Below are 16,729 nucleotides of genomic sequence, written 5' to 3' on the forward strand. Positions count from 1 at the left end.
TAGAAAACAGATGTGCTTGTGAGGACATTTCTGAAGTTTCTTCATTTGTCAAGAATGATGAGATGTGAAGGAAAGAAAGTCAAAGATGAGGTTTCTAGTACATTTAATACAGACTGATGAATCCTGATAGTCAAGGGGTAAGTAAAAGAAATGCCAGCACCAAGGGTGTATGTAAGGTAAAAGTCGATGTAGGAAGCTAGAGAGTCATGAAGGAAGAGTCACAGGAGATGCTGGGAAGAGACTGAAAAAGACCAGCAAAATGCACTGGACACAGCACCTGGAGGTTGAGTTGTTCAGTTGCAGCACAAAGTCTCTGAAGGACATTCAATGCAGGGTTGCTTCCATCCATATTCTCAGAACTGAAATAACGTTCTACAAATTTATGTGCCTGCTCCTTAATCCAACCTTTAATTTTTTCTCTACAAGAAACAAAAAGGAGATATTAAAGTCCCAGTGTATGTAGAAAGGATATAACTTCTGATCAAGGCAAATAGCTGCTACATTTAAAATTCGTCCTGGTCTATGCTTACAGATTAAAAAATCCAGATTCCATAACCAAATTAACTTTCACTTTGAAAATGGGCTACGATATACCACCTGGAGAACTGTTTAAAAACTTAAAATACACTACAGGTCATTACATGAATTGTAAACAAAGTGTACTAATTTTTTGGAACCCTGCAATATAACACTTTCCTAAGTGTTCCCTTTACTTCCTAAAGTACATACATATCTGCATTATCCTTAACTTGTGTTTCCTGGAGAGGCGAAGTAAAGATTTACAGACCAGAAACATGCACCTATTAAGGATGTAATAAGCTATGGCAAACAAGACCTGGCTGCTTAAATTACAAATGCTGATGGCTTCAGAAATTCATTCACTTAATTATTTTTATACACTGAAATTAAGAAAAACAACCAACAAAACCAAAGAGAACATGTTTATTTTCTCAATGACATTTGGTCTTTTAAAATTTCTTATCTGCAGAGGGAAGTAATCATGTTGGTATGCTACATGCAGAACCCAAAAATAAAACAAGTCCCAAGGACTTTAAAAAAAAAAAAAAAAAAAAAAGGCTCTCCTCTAAAATCCTGAAGTTCCATTGTAATGGGTAGAGAAATTTTCTCATAAAAGATGTGAAGAATGTGGACAGAAAATGTCAGCTTTTCCTTGTCTGGAACAAAACTGAGGAAGAGGTTCCCCAAGGAACACAACTTGGTTTCGAACGTATGAGACTTTCAGCTAGGTGTGCTGGAAGGAGTTTCAAAGCACATGACTGGAACTTAGGACAAAGCCAGATGCAGGGTTCATAAACTGAGAAGCTACCTAATTCTTGAACTATGCTTCTAAGAACAAATTAAAGTGCTGTGTCTATGTATCATCTCCACATAATGAATGTACTGGCTGAAATAATGTTAAGTTTTTCTGAAATGGAAATAGAAGCAACATAAAATTGCCCCCACTTCACCTGTTATTGGAGATGGTATCCTTTGAGGCAGCCCTGGCAAGGCCACTACCTCCCGCAGTCCGTGCTGGCTCAATGTTGTTGCTGTTGGACTGTGTACTTAACCTTCCCCATGTTTTTGGATTCAAGCTTGCCAGGAAAGAAGATTTAGGTGACTGAGTAGTGGTGGGGCTTTTAGCTATGAAAAGAAAAAAGAACTATAGTTAAGTCATTTTAGTTTAAGTGATGAAAAACAACTAATTTTTAAGATTCACAGTCTTAACAGATTAATTAACTCAAAGAACTAAGAACACTTAGTCCTCAGGAAACAGGCATACTTCAAGAGCTACTAGCAGTTTTAATAAAGTACATTTCTGCACCTGCTACCACCCTCCCCTTTACCTCCCCATAGTTTCATCAAAGGGGTTACCTTGATTGTCTACTTTGTCATCATCTCTTGGAGGTGAGTACTTTGGCCTTCTTGGCCCTCGTTTTGGCAGTCGTTTTCTCTTTAGAACATCACTTAATCGACTGTCCATGGGAAAATATGAGATAAGTTTAGCAATTACCACTGTTTTATATCTTCACTCACTGAAAAAGCAAACTAAAATGGCAGAAACAGTGAGTAATAAAATACTGTCAGGCCGGGCGCGGTGGCTCAGGCCTGTAATCCCAGCACTTTGGGAGGCCGAGGCGGGCAGATCACGAGGTCAGGAGATTGAGACCATCCTGGCTAACATGGTGAAACCCTGTCTCTACTAAAAATACAAAAATTAGCCGGGCGTGGTAGCGGGCGCCTGTAGTCTCAGCTACTGAGGAGACTGAGGCAGGAGAATGGCGTGAATCCGGGAGGCGGAGCTTGCAGTCAGCCGAGATTGCGCCACTGCACTCCAGCCTGGGAGATAGCAAGACTCCCATCTCAAAAAAAAAAAAAATACGGTCATAACTAGGTATGCTCTTGTTTAGTGATTATTTAATGCCAATTCTGTGCCAGTCACATTCTAGAGGTGTGCAGACACAGCAAATGATTATTCAGAAAATAACCAGTTGTTTAACTACACTGAACTATGAAACATAAAGCCAAATAAGATGACTGATCAATTTTCTATGTGTTCAACTTTAAATAGTAGTATGTAAGTACATAAAATAAATATGCAATACAAAGGAGCAAAATAAAAATAAATGGGTAATCACCAACCTGAAAAAGAATGTTAAATCCACAAACCACACCTTTTCCCTAACCAAAATGGCCATGAGTAAAATATACATGACACGTAAGTGTTCACGTTGTCAAAATACTCATCTGCCTCTAATATACTATCCAAAGTAATTTCATAGTGTGACAATGGCAATAACATACTAAATAAATGCATTTAGAAACATTTTAGTGGGTTTTTTAAAACCTATATACAAATCTAGTGAGTAGTGTGAGTACTTTATTCTGAATAAGAATCGTTTGCAAAATTAAACACCTGTAGCCTGTTCTAACGACAATAGAAATAGTTTGTAACAGCAATAAATTTTTAGAATAACAAAGCTAAATAAGATGAAAAGGCTGAAAAATGTTGTGGTTTAGTTGGTCTGTGGCCCAAATAAAACTGGAAAAATCTGAAAACAAATTGGAAAGTTTCCAACACTTGACATTTCTATGGAATATACTTAATAATGTGCTCAAATGTGCTTGACAATCAGGAAAAATGAACTTTCAAAGGATGAAAAATGTAATTAAACAATTTCCATTTAAAAAAATTAACATGAATTTTTCATTTGCAACCATGCTGTACTATGGAACCACTTAAAACTATTTAAAACCATGTAAAAATATTTTAGGAAAAAATTTATTTTCTCTTTCTTTGGCATAATCAACTGTTAGACTCTATAATCAATTCCAACTCCTTAAATTAAAATGGCTCAGAAATACTGCATTTGAGCTGGGCATGCTAGCACATGCCTGTAGTCCCAGCTACTTCGGAGGCCAAGGTAGGGAGGGTCACTTGAGCCCGGGAGTTCGAGGTTAGCCTGAGAAACAGAGGAAGACCCCATGCTGTGTCTCTTTAAAGGAAAAAAAAGAAAAGAAAAAGAAAAAAAGGAGAAAGGAAAACATTTTTAAAGGGAAAGAAATACTGCAATTGTCTGAACTGTATGACCCTCTGTAATTTACTGAGTATCTATGATGTCTCAGGCACCACGCCTACATTACAGTAAAACCCTGCAATAACTTATGTTACTGCAGCAGCTAGTGGGTAGGAATGGGGCTGGGAAGGAAGTAAAGGAGAGAGCAAGGCTGGAAAGGAAAATGGCAGACAAAAGCAACTGCAGAATCAGGGAAGTGGAAGAGTCCCCAGAACTCTCCAAGCCCAATCTCCTCAGACTGGTCAAATAACATGGCTACCAGTTAAACTCAGCAGTTTCCTAAAATAATACCCACTGTGCCAGAAGTTCAGTCTGCCACAAGTCTTGAAACTGCCAAAATTCATATTTATGCTAGACTAGAAAACTGCCACCAGGTGGCACCAATTCCCCTCATCCCCTCTCCTACCTGAGTTGGCTGCCTGCACAAGACAATGCTACCCTGCAGATTCTAAGATTAAATTTTTGGATCCCACTTATTATTACTATATTTTAGCACGATCTACTTTTCAGTTTAAAAGGAGCCAAAAGGAGTACTGCAGTGAATACATTCTGAATTTCAGAACTGAATTTGGTTCATCATGTACCACTCATCTAGTAATATTAAGCTTCTAACAGCAAGGAAATAAAAACACTTTTAGAGTGTGATTTGTTTCTAACACAACAAAATGGAAACCAATGGAAGGTTTGGAAACATTCTTAGTAGCATGGTATAACAAAGATTAAAAGCTGATAAATAAATGGGAGTAGAAAATTTAAGAACTCTCATTTTCCCTTATTAAAAGCAAAGTATTTAACTCCCAGTTGCCAACTAAAGATAAATGGGGAATCAGTATTTTTTGGCCTTTATTCTAAGACTTCTAATTTTCAGTATTTTTAACTGTATTAATATCTGGATGTCTCTAAGGTCATATGTATGCAGCAGCACAAAAAACAGTCACAAGATTATGAAATCAGAAACCAGAATTCAAATCCCACAACGTTAGAGCCCACAAGTAACATAAGTGTGTGACACTGTGCAAGTCGCAAATGTCTCTGCACTTTAGTTTCCTTGTATGTCAGTGGGAATAAAACTAATCTCTTATAGTTCCTAAACACAGCCCAATACAGTAGGTTTCCAATAAATGTTTTCTTCCCATTCTCATTAACAAAATACGAATGGAAAAATATAATATATATGCTAATATGTTACCATTTTACTCCCTATATGATTCTTAGGTACCAAAGCAGCACTAACAGCAAAGAAATAAAAATCACAACACAATTCTTACTTACCCTTGAGGGCTGAGATCTAAAGAATCATCCCTGCTGTGCTGCAAGCTGGGTGATCCCAAGTCAGCTGCAGCATGAGTGGCAGCTGTGGCTGTCCCACTGCTGACTGAAGTTGTGGATCCCAAGGATCCTGACCCATTCGTACACGCCTTTGGTGGGCTTGTCAACAAAGACTCTGATTCTGCTAAGTGTTTTACTTGATGCATTACACCTTTACAATAACAGAGATAAAAGGGAGTCAGTTTTAATCAGGAATAGAACCTTCTCCCCACCATTACAAAATCCCTAAATACCAACACTGAGATAATACACAAAAAGGCTTAAACATAACTGGCAAATAGGTAAAAGAAATTAGGAGCCAGAGTTTTCAACTTGACTTCAATCAGAAAAAAGTATAAAAACTAAAGGTTAAAGAAAAATACTGATATTGAATGTCTTCTAATCTTCAAAACCAAATTATATAAAACTTAATAGGGTCACAAAGTCCTATTCAGAGTTCAAAATACTCATTATAAAAACAATAATCAATTACAGAAATACAGTGCACACCCTGTGGTGTGACAGCCAGAAGGGATGGAAAAGACCGAGAATCATCAGTTAACTTCAAGTGCTACAAAAAGACAAGATCACATTAACACTGCCACCAAAAAAAAAAAAAAAAAAAAAACCAGCTACTGAAGGGTGGGAACTATCACATCCTTGAAGGTGTGTAAAGAGAGCTAAACATTAACTTGTGAGGCAGGGGTTCCTATCTGTCCTAGAATCATAGGAGAGTATGTATGAAGGAGTGTGACTAAGAACTATCAAATTGTATACCAATATGTATGTCTGATTATCAGCTAGTATAAACTATATGCAAATATGTGGATATATTTAACGTGAGTGAATGAGCACACGTTCACACTTTTCTGGGGAAGAGTCCACGGCTTCTATCATTCTATCAGACTCTTATTAAAAGACAAGCTGTAATCCCATGCTGAGGCAGTAGGATTGCTTGAGGCAGGGAGTTTGACATCAGCCCAGGCGTGCACCACCACACCCCGCTAGTTTTTGTATTTTTAGTAAAGACGGGGTTTCACCATGTTGGCCAGGCTGGTCTCCAACTCTTGACCTCAAGTGATCCACCTGCCTCAGCCTCCCAAAGTGCTGGGATTACAGGCGTGAGCCACCGCGCCCAGCCTAAAAGACACATTCTATGTACACCGAGCCATAAGCTAACAGAGCTATAAATGTCATTTTTAAATTGAAAAGCTATCAGTTTTTGCTCGACAGATTAAAACTTTATTTCTATTGAAGCACTATCTAGACTAAACGACTATTAATTTATACGACATTACCTTCTCTTCTGAAGTAAACACTAAAAATATCAGGTAACTTCTGCATTAAGATTTCTGCCATCTGAAGCGCTCCCACTACTATCTTCAGGTCTTGGCTTGACAGCATGGAAGCAATGTGACTAAAAAAAGAAAGCATTTGTGTATAAAACTCTGCCTGAATCTGATGATTGTTTTTGGCCATACTACTTTAAATTGAGAGCAAAGCATTTTCATTGTGAAACCATTCTATTAATATAAACATTTTTCTTAAATGCTCAAGTTTTATATTTTATAAAAGCTATATGTGAATATAAAGAGACAAAAAAGAGCTCAAGATACTCCAAACAAACTTTTGTGCATATTTTTTCTATTATTACTTTAGAGGTTTCTGAAATTACTTGCAGAGATTTGAATTTGTAAAATGTTTCTACTATTTTCATTAACACACCTTGAAACAGCATGATTTTTCAGAACATCCTTCAGAAGTTCGGCATCCGCAAAATAAATTATCCTAAGAATTGCTCTAAGGCACTTATGTCTGACCGCAGGTCCTGCTGAGGAACTATACACTTCATAAAGAACACCAAATAATGTCTTAATAAAAGACTTAGCCAGTTCCGGATCCTCTTTCATAAGCTGTGCTCGAGCATCATCCTTCTTTGACTCTGAATATCCACCTATTACATTTTAAAAAAAAAAAAAAAAAATTATGCAATCCTGAAGTGACAGACTTCAGAAACACAATAAACAATATAAAATACTCAAGCCAATGTAATTCTTGAAACGCTATGAAAACTTTTTCATTATAAAACACATGAACTTCTATGATATGATCAACTAGGATTTACAAAGATGCTAAAGGCAACATTAAGACAGACAAAATTCAGCTGTCTAGAAAACTAGTGACCCATTTGGGCCAGCTGAAAGTAACAATTCATCACCACACTGTACCTCTTTATTTTACTGATATACATTCAATGAAACAAAAGGGAAATCCAATCCTAACCAACTAAACCAGTGGTAAGAAACTGAGTTCTGGAAATGCACGATATTTCACTAAAAGCTGTGTAAAATGGATAAAGAAGGTAATTCTACCACTTTGCTTAGTGACATAAAGTGTAAGGAAAAGATAACTGACAAGCAGTAAATTATATACAAGGGGTTGACAAAGTACGGTCTATAAGCCGAATCCAGTCCACCACCTGTTTTTGTAAGTATAATTTTATTAGAATGCAGCCATGTACATTTGTTTAAATATTGTATATGGCTAATTGAGGGCTACAATGGCAATGGTGATGAGTATAGACTATATATAACCTACAACACTTATATTATTTACTATCTGGCCCTTTATTTTATTTTATTTATTTATTTATTTATTTATTGAGACAGAGTCTCACTCTGTTGCCCAGGCTGGAGTGTGGTGGCAGGATCTCGGCTCACTGCAAGCTCCGCCTCCCGGGTTAACGCCATTCCTCTGCCTCAGCCTCCTGAGTAGCTCCAACTACAGGCGCCTGCCACCACGCTCGGCTAGTTTTTTGTATTTTTAGTAGAGATGGGGTTTCCCTGTGTTAGCCAGGATGGTCTCCATCTCCTGACCTCATGATCTGCCTGCCTCAGCCTCCCAAAGTGCTGGGATTACAGGCGTGAGCCACCGCGCCCAGCACTATCTGGCCCTTTTCAAAAAAAAAAATTTGCAGACCACTGTTCTTTAAACTAGGGCTGCAAAAGCAATGAACTAAATCCCTGAGGGGACAGATAAATGTCAGAAACCTGGTTTGTTTTTTGTTTTTTTTTTTAATCACGATTATCTGTCCTTAATTAGTTCAGATAATTTTGGCAGGAAGGTATAAAATACAAGGTTGGAAAGAACTAGTCAATGGATCTAAAGGTATAATAGTAGTAACAGGATCAGATAAAAATCTGTATGAGTGAATTCTAACTCAAGTCTCAGGACATCAGGTAAGCAGACAAATTGTGGAAAAGATACCAGTTAATACTGGCTCACTCATCCATTAATGGACATGATTTAAAAAATCGAAAACCAAATTATTGTTATGCAATTGTCTTAAGCTTAAAAAGATACTTAATGAACCAATTATTTATTATGCAAACACGAAATATTGCACAATAGTATAGTGCTATTTTAACTCAGAATGTACTTACTAGTGTTACTATTGGCTAAGGGGTTAGGTTTTCTCTGAATGGCACGTGCTGTTCCCGTGTCCTCATTGATTTGCTGCATAGAATTAAAATCAATAGTATAAACTCGTCCCAGAGTGGACAAGCTTATCTCATCCTCACCGACCTGATGGGCTGCCTGAGAGCAAAGAGAGAGAAACTTTGAATATAAACATTGAGAAATCTATTACCTTAAGACACAGTGGGGACCCTCCAAATATGCTATCTTACATATTTATTTCAACAGGTTTTAGATGGTGAAGTTAACAGAAGATGGAATAATAGTGTAGATATGACAAAACTCATTCATTCAACAAATCATTTTTAATTAGACATAGGTTACATGCCTCAAGCCTTATCAGGGACCCTTAGACATAAATGCAGGTAAAATCTTGATGAAAGATCCCCCTATGTAGCATCACTGACACAAAGAAGACACCATTTGTATTGAGAATGCTTTTAAGACATTGCTTATAAAAAATCAGTTATCCATAAATCTTAGTATTCTTAGATTAAAAATGTTATTTACAAATGAATTCTTAGCGACCTACCAAAATCCTCCCTTAAACAAAATGATCCTATAAAATTGTCCTCATTAAACAAAAATAACTTTAAGACTAAAAGGGACACAACTGAAACAGATTAATCGCCAAGGTTGTGTGTGGTATACATATTTAAATTGAGACAGTTCAATCAGCACAGTTTGATTTTGAACAGACTACAGAAGTGACACAATATTCTCATTACAGAATCCAATCTATGGACTCCTAGGCTGAATGGAAGACAAGACTCACAGCACATATGAGAGAGTAAGCTAATAGTGAAGGTGCAATGATCAGGAAAATGCTAAAAAGAAGACGACTTAGAGTTAGAGACCAGGACCACTATTAGCAGAATTGGCCTGCTTATATACTGCTTATATATAATGCTGCACAGAAGACCAGTCAAAGTCAATTTTCTCATAAAAGCTGGCTCTGAAACTGGATTTATTTTTAAAACTTGATTTTATGATGTAAGTCATTGGTTTAAAATTTTTTCTAAAATTCATTTTTAGAAACGAACTAGAAGGCACCTTTAAAGACTGTCTATTCAAAATGTGTGATGTTCTAAAAAGAATTCAAACATCAAAGGTTGAAATTAGAAAATACATAAATTCTTACAGGTGTCTCATGTATTGAAAATGGTAAATTATGCATGGCATCACAAATAACACAGTGATCAACACCTCTTAAGCTAGAGCAAATATTATGCTCATTTAGTTTTAAAAATATTTCAGCGCAAACAATATATAAGGAAGTAAAAATAAAAATCACATAAAACTGTCACAGAAAATCACTGTCAACATTTTGGTACATTCCTCCCCTTTGTATTATTCACATGTTCACTTATTTTGCTGAATTCCAAAAAGATTCACTTAACATTGTATATTGTGTTTTTCATTCATATTTGATTTTATATCATTAAAATTTGTCCCAATAATATCTGGATAACATACAAGCCTATGTGTATCACAATTTACTTAACTATCTACCCAGAACTAGCTATTTCATTTGTTTCCACGTTTTTGCTCTTAAAAAATATTGAGAGGAAACTATTTGTATGTAAATCTTTGCTCATGGGACATTGCTTTCTGATAGAAGATAGATAAATTTTAGAAACCTACAGCCTAAGTCTTCCAACGTTTCCTTTCAGAAATGAGGAAACTATGGAACAACAAACTTAAATTACTTGCTCCAAGTCAATCAGGTAGTTAGCAGCAGAAGCAGGACTAGAACATGAAGTTTTCTGACCTGAACAGAAATGAGGACCTTGTTCTCAGGAGACAAAATGAGAGAATCTTGAGTTAATTCAAAATCAAGCACATTCAAGTCCACATATCCACCTCCCCACTCCATCCCTACACCCACTCTCCAACAAAATAGACATATTTAAACGGTACGATGAAACTACTACCTCAATGATCCGGCTGTCAATCCTGTTATATGGATGCCAGAGGCCCCGATCATCACGCCACTGCCATATCGCACCATCTGTGTTCTGTGCATTTCCCTTCTTCAACATGGTATCAACTGCAAAAATGCCTTCTTTTGGTAAACATGGCATAAGTTCACTGAAAACAAAAAGTACAATAATTTTAGTAACTTTATGAAATATTAGTAAACGTTAGGTCTCTAAAGAAAAATAATCTCACACAAACCAAAAGTTATATTTAGCCCATTTTTTTTTTTTTTTTTTTTTTTGGAGACAGAGTCTCACTTTGTCGCCCAGGCTGGATGGCAGTGGCACAATCTCGGCTCACTGCAACCTCCGCCTCCCGGGTTCAAGCAATTTCTCCTGTCTTGGCCTCCCAAGCAGCTGGGATTACAGGCGCCCGCCACTACGCCCAGGTAATTTTTTGTATTTTTAGTAGAGACGGGTTTTCATCATGTTGGCCAGGCTGGTCTCGAACTCCTGACCTCGTGATTCACCCGCCTCGGCCTCCCAAAGTCATATTTAGCCCAATCTTTACCAAATCAGAGATGTCAGTTCATACAGTTCTTGAGGGCTTCGTGGAACAAGATCAATCTGTTCCTGACAACTTCCATTGGAGGCACCACACAGGAGAAAGTGAAGTGTTTCTGCAATGTCTATAAAAACCAACAACAAAAAACAAAAGGCTATTAAACTAGTTATACTACCTCATTCAAAGGCAAACATTGCCCAAGGGGGGGAAATAATCAGAATCATTTTCTTATAAAGCAACATAATGCAGAAATTAATGTAAAAAATGTGAAAGTGCTGTAATAAAGGCCTAAAAAATTTTTGTGTAGATTTTAACAATCTCTTTCTGGAGACTTCATTCTTTAGTCCAAACCTAGCTGGGTGCCTAATCACAATTCCTTCTCACCCCTGAGACTTCAGGAACCCTTTATTTCTTTCCTTGAGAAGCATCGTACTTTGCACAAAAATGCATTCAACATACCACAAATCAAATATATTCATGTATTTGTCTTCAATTCAAATATACTGAAAATATGTGGCCCATAGTATAAAACGTTAACAATTAAATGTATCTGAATCTTATTGTATTGTGATCAGGAAAACCACTACCTAAGCAACACTGATTACATGCAAACTTGATACAAGGATCAGGCAAGCATTCTCTACTGTAGGTTTCCATTCCCAGAAGACATCATTTTCTGGAGGACTCTGCATGATAACCACGCAGATGTGCTGACACTGTGAGTGGAGGGAACTCTCAGTCTCTACCATTTAGTCAGTCTAAACCTAAGGAAAGCTGAAACCTAAAGACACGGCTGGGTCTTTGCTGATTGTGCGTGTGTTCCTGTAAATATTATACATATGCAAAATATACATAAACATTTTATTAGAATGTTTTGCCAATAATCAGTAAGTTCTGTTATCAAGAAAAATATTCATTAATGATTTGGGCAGAGAGATGCGGATAGTGAACTGCCTGCCACACAGAATTTCAAAATTAGTGATTAAGATTTTTTTTTAATTAGTTTTGCAACTTTATAGAGAAGTTTGAATACATGGTATGCTGCATTATAAGGATTTTATTTTTTTTAGAAGTCAAGGGATGACAACAAAATAGAGACAAATAGAAGAGGTCTACATTTCCTTTTATAGGGTTATTACAGTAAACAACTATGGTGACCTCTATATGATAAACATGTGGTAAACTGCCTGGAGCATGCAAAAGAGGTGAAAATATACTAAAAGAAAAAAAATGTTAAAACAAACAAAAGGCAGGCAGCAATTTCCCAAACTAGTATTTAGGGATGTGCTGTAACAAAACATACATTAACAAGAAATAATCTCTCTTAATGATTCAGGAAATGTTGGGATAAGCAATGTTCAAAGAACTCCTAGAGACTTTAGTAAGTAAAATGAATTGCGGATACTCAAGGAGTTGAGCCTTTCCCAATCTTATTTAGGGAAAGAGCACTTTCTTCAGGACCACTCAAAATAGGGTTGTCTGGAATACCAAGTCTGGAAAAGACTCAATGCTTTACGGAGAATCTTTCCAAGTAGCCACCTCGACATTATTTTTCTACAAAGTTCTGTGCCAATGTGTTAATTCATAAGAAAAGCAACTAAATATAAAACTGAGTTCCCCTAAAACGAAAATATTATACTGCTAAATATATTGTCTCAGACAGTACGAGACCACTCAGACAGAGTGGGACCAAAGACCATTTTATCAGTTAATATCATCACTGACTCCCAAGGTAACATCCATAGAGATTAGAATTATGGCTATGATTAATCCATAGAGATTAGAATTATGGCTATGAAATTACACACAATTAAAGGTATTCTATACAAAAGTGATCAATACTCTACTAGAACTAATCATAACAGCCAGGTGTGATGGCTCACGCCTATAATCCTAGTACTATGGGAGGCCAAGGCAGGAGAAAGGCCTGAGGCCAGGACTTCAAGAACAGCCTAGGCAATACAGTGAGACCTTGCCTCTACAAAAAGTTAAAAAGAAGAAAAACATTATAACGTATAGATGTTGTCTGATGCCCCACCATTCTCTGACATCAACTTAAGTCTAAGGATTGAGAGAGGAATGGTCAACTGCAAGAGCAGTGCAATAAAATTTTATTTCCCACACACCATGTAAAGGTTTAGAAATACCTTTCTAAATTTGAAAGGTTTAATTTGAAAGGTCTAAATTTGAAAAGGTTTAGAAATACCAAATTAGCAAACATCAGAGACATTCATCAGTATAAATACCTTCCTACTTTTTGAGGGAAGACAGCATTCTGGAATCAGAAAAATTGCTAGAAAATCTAACATGGGCAGAAAAAGCAAACTATATAAGCTGAAGACAGCTGGTTATTGGTTAACATAAAACTCAGAATTCTCCTAATCAAGGATGGTTACATGACTAACATTGCATAGATATTAATGACTTTGTATTGTTAGCCCTAGAAACACCAAGGGCAAACATTTAATTCATACTTTAAAAGGAGTATGTTAGAAACATTAACATACTGTCCCAACATACATTTATTACATATTAACACTTTTCTTTACTATCCAGTGCCTGCGATATTAGTAATCTCTTCCATTTGCTCGGCTTATGTTGACTTTACATATTAATGAAGAACCAACTTTTCCTGCTTAAAGTAGAACAGTAAATTTGCACTTACTTTGTTTCATAAGTTGAACAGCTAAAGTTGGACAGTTGGAACACATCAGAGAAAACATGCGAACCACCATTATAAACATCCCAGAACTTAAAATGGGTGGAGTCACTACCAACAGCTGTTGAACATTTGTAAGCAGATCTTTGGAAGCAACCTGCTGGAGTAAATTCTTCACAAACACAAGAATAAAGGAATTATTACATCAAGATTCAGCAATTCAACAACCTCATAAAAATACTACCAAAGACTAAACACTTACCTCCTCATGCTGGAAGTTGTCCACTAGGCGTGCAAAACAAAGGCAAGTGCTTTCTACTGACTTTTTATCCTAATTTTTTAATAAAGGAAAATAAAATTTATTAGCATAAAGCATTTTCACTGTCATGTATCACTACTTTATCTTCTTCCTAACCCCAGATTCTTCAAGGCAAGCTCAATTAGTAAATGACAGCTTTGAAAATGCAAATGGGCCTAAGCAAGGTACAGTCAGTAACATCACAATTTCAAAACAAACAGGAAACAAACCAACCTCTCTCTTGTATAAAGGCCCCTACTAGATAAAAGCAAATACACAGAAAAGGAAGAACTATTATGCTTATGCAATCTCAATACCTAAACAAATGTTATACTAAAGAAATATATAAATATCCTACTTTCCTTTAAAACCATTACAAGTAGAAATGTTTAAGTGGGTACACACTAAAAAGTTAGAAAAAGGAAAGTTGCAGGAACCAGAGGTTTTTTGACAATGTTAAAAATAGGGCATAGACTTGCAATATTCACTATAAAAACAAATAATTCACTATGAAAAAGTTCCACTATAAAAACAATTTGCCATATTTGTCATAAAAACAGAATGGCATCACTGACAAAACATTTGAAATAAGTGTCATAAAAAGAAGGGAAAGAATGTTTTACTGGCTAGACTAATGTTTTGATAGATCTTGATTTTTCCTAACTTATAAGTGGACTTTTCATATGTAAAAATTAGACTTGTTTCTACAAAAATGAGAATAATTCAGATACTATAAAAGCCTATAGCCTAAACCTTCCCTGACACTACATAAATCTAGAAAGAGTGCTACAAATAGTAACTATTTAACTTCTCTAATTCTTTTATCTTATTTCTAAAGAATATCATATGGAACTGATTATCACATAACAGAGAACACACTTTTAGACTACAGAAAAGATTATCTCAACTATGTTTTTATTTATTTATTATTATTATTATTTTTGAGGCAGAGTTTCGCTCTTGTTACCCAGGCTGGAGTGCAATGGCACGATCTCAGCTCACTGCAAACCTCTGCCTCCCGAGATCAAGCAATCCTCCTGCCTCAGCCTCCTGAGTAGCTGGGATGCGCCACGACGCCCGGCTGATTTTTTATTTTTAGTAGAGATGGGGTTTCACCATGTTGGTCAGGCTGGTCTCTAACTCTCGACCTCAGGTGATCCACCTGCCTTGGCCTCCCAAAGTGCTGGGATTACAGGTGCGAGTCACTGTGCCCCCAGCCAACTATGTTTTTTAAAAATAAACACATAAACAGATTTTTTAAAAATGAATAGGGCTACCTTGTCTTGATCATTTTAGAAGCAAAAGACTCTAGGGTGATTCAATGATCACTACTATTTTACCTTACATAAATCCCTTATTTGGTCAGGTGCCATGGCTTATGCCTGTAATCCCAGCACTTTGGGAGGCTGAGACAGGTGGATCACTTGAGTGCAGGAGTTTGAGACCAGCCTGGCCAACATGGCGAAACTCTGTCTCTACTAAAAACACAAAAATTAGCTGGGCATGGTGGCACGCAACTGTAATCCCAGCTATTCAGGAGGCTGAGGCAGAAGAATCACTTGAACCAGGGAGGCAGAGGCTGCTGTGAGATCACGCCACTGCACTCCAGCCTGGGCAACAGAGTAAGACTCAGTCTCAAAAACAAAAACAAAACAGAACAAAAAAAAAATTCCTAAATTGTTTAAAAATATTTTTATGAATCTATTTTCCCTGGGGTCTTAGCCACACTTTGTAATGGCAATTTTAAAGCCAGGTTTCTAGAAATATCTTTAGCAATAACAAACAACGCTTTAAAATATGTCTCTGTAGCTAAAAAAAAAATTCAATTTCTCCATAGCCTTGAAGCTGTACTCACAATTTGTCCTCACCATCCCCGGCCCATAAACCCTGCTTTTCACACTGTATCATCAGGTCCATTGATTCTGCCACCTAGATAATCACTTTTGCTCTTCTCCAACCCCAGATAGCCACAAGCTACCTTTTTCATTTCTGTTTGGGACATAGTCTAGTCTCTCTTCTCGTCTTAACCCATATCCTCCTGCTCCCATCTGCCTCCTCCAACGCCTCCCAAGAAAGAGTAATCTTTTCAGAAGGAACTTCTGATCATATCACAGAGTAAACACTCAATGTTTGCTGAAATAACAAAGCCATCCCTTAAAGTCAAAATTGTTAAAGTCATCAAACATATGAATTACTATTCATTTGAATAAATCCACCAAAATTTTATAAAATAACCTAATATGGCACATAACTGGATAAAAATAAAAAATATTAATCAGAACATTTTCGATTATATATGCAGCTAAAGATTTAAAATACTAATTGAAATTGTCATTTAAAAAAAGTGGCTGGGCGCGGTAGCTCACACCTGTAATCCCAGCACTATGTGGGGCTGAGGCGGGTGGATCACCTGAGGTCAGGAGTTCAAGACCAGCCTGGCCAACATAGCAAAACCCCATCTCTACTAAAAATACAAAAATTAGCTGGGCGTGGTGGCACACACCTGTAATCCCAGCTACTCGGGAAGCTGAGGCAGGAGAATCGTTCGAACCCAGTGCGGAGGTGGCAGTGAGCTGAGATCACGCCACTGCACTCTAGCCTGGGTAACAGAGCGAGACTCCCATCTCAAAAAAATAAAATAAAATAAAATATAAAATTAAAAAAATAAGTAATAAGACACTTTATGGCACATAAAATAGACGCATATTTTACCTGATGTGTTAGCCTTTGGGTTAGCAATGGGAGGGAATCTGCCACAAAATGAAATTCATCTGGCGTGATACTCTGGCAGCAATTGGCTGCAATTGCTAATGCATTTCTTTGGGCATTTATGCTGAAGAATTCTAGGTACAGCAAGCAGTCTGCCAAACCACCCTAAAATATAGAAAACTGTTAAGGTAAAGAAAAATCCTTTATCAGCAATAA

At 36.8% G+C, this 16,729-nt stretch overlaps 1 protein-coding gene across 50 annotated transcripts in view; it reads right to left on the reverse strand.

Annotated features, from left to right (window-relative positions):
- TRIP12 (thyroid hormone receptor interactor 12) overlaps positions 1-16,729 on the reverse strand; it is a 156,534-nt gene that overhangs the window by 30,494 nt on the left and 109,311 nt on the right. For 20 of the 50 annotated variants that reach the window (XM_054549933.2, XM_063713089.1, XM_063713099.1 and 17 more), the window contains 12 exons: positions 16,517-16,678; positions 13,769-13,837; positions 13,513-13,678; positions 10,854-10,971; positions 10,298-10,454; positions 8,330-8,483; positions 6,612-6,840; positions 6,185-6,303; positions 4,851-5,058; positions 1,876-1,976; positions 1,470-1,644; positions 278-419 (listed from right to left, as the gene is read on the reverse strand). In XM_054549933.2, coding sequence (XP_054405908.1) covers positions 278-419; positions 1,470-1,644; positions 1,876-1,976; positions 4,851-5,058; positions 6,185-6,303; positions 6,612-6,840; positions 8,330-8,483; positions 10,298-10,454; positions 10,854-10,971; positions 13,513-13,678; positions 13,769-13,837; positions 16,517-16,678 — 1,800 coding nt within the window. Of the gene's footprint in view, positions 1-277; positions 420-1,469; positions 1,645-1,875; positions 1,977-4,850; positions 5,059-6,184; positions 6,304-6,611; positions 6,841-8,329; positions 8,484-10,294; positions 10,455-10,853; positions 10,972-13,512; positions 13,679-13,768; positions 13,838-16,516; positions 16,679-16,729 lie in introns of all 50 variants that reach the window. The other 30 variants (XM_063713100.1, XM_063713095.1, XM_063713094.1 and 27 more) reach the window with 2 other exon arrangements.

Source organism: Pongo abelii, chromosome 11, assembly GCF_028885655.2.
Source record: "Pongo abelii isolate AG06213 chromosome 11, NHGRI_mPonAbe1-v2.0_pri, whole genome shotgun sequence".
In the NCBI taxonomy this organism is placed as follows: Eukaryota; Metazoa; Chordata; class Mammalia; order Primates; family Hominidae; genus Pongo; species Pongo abelii.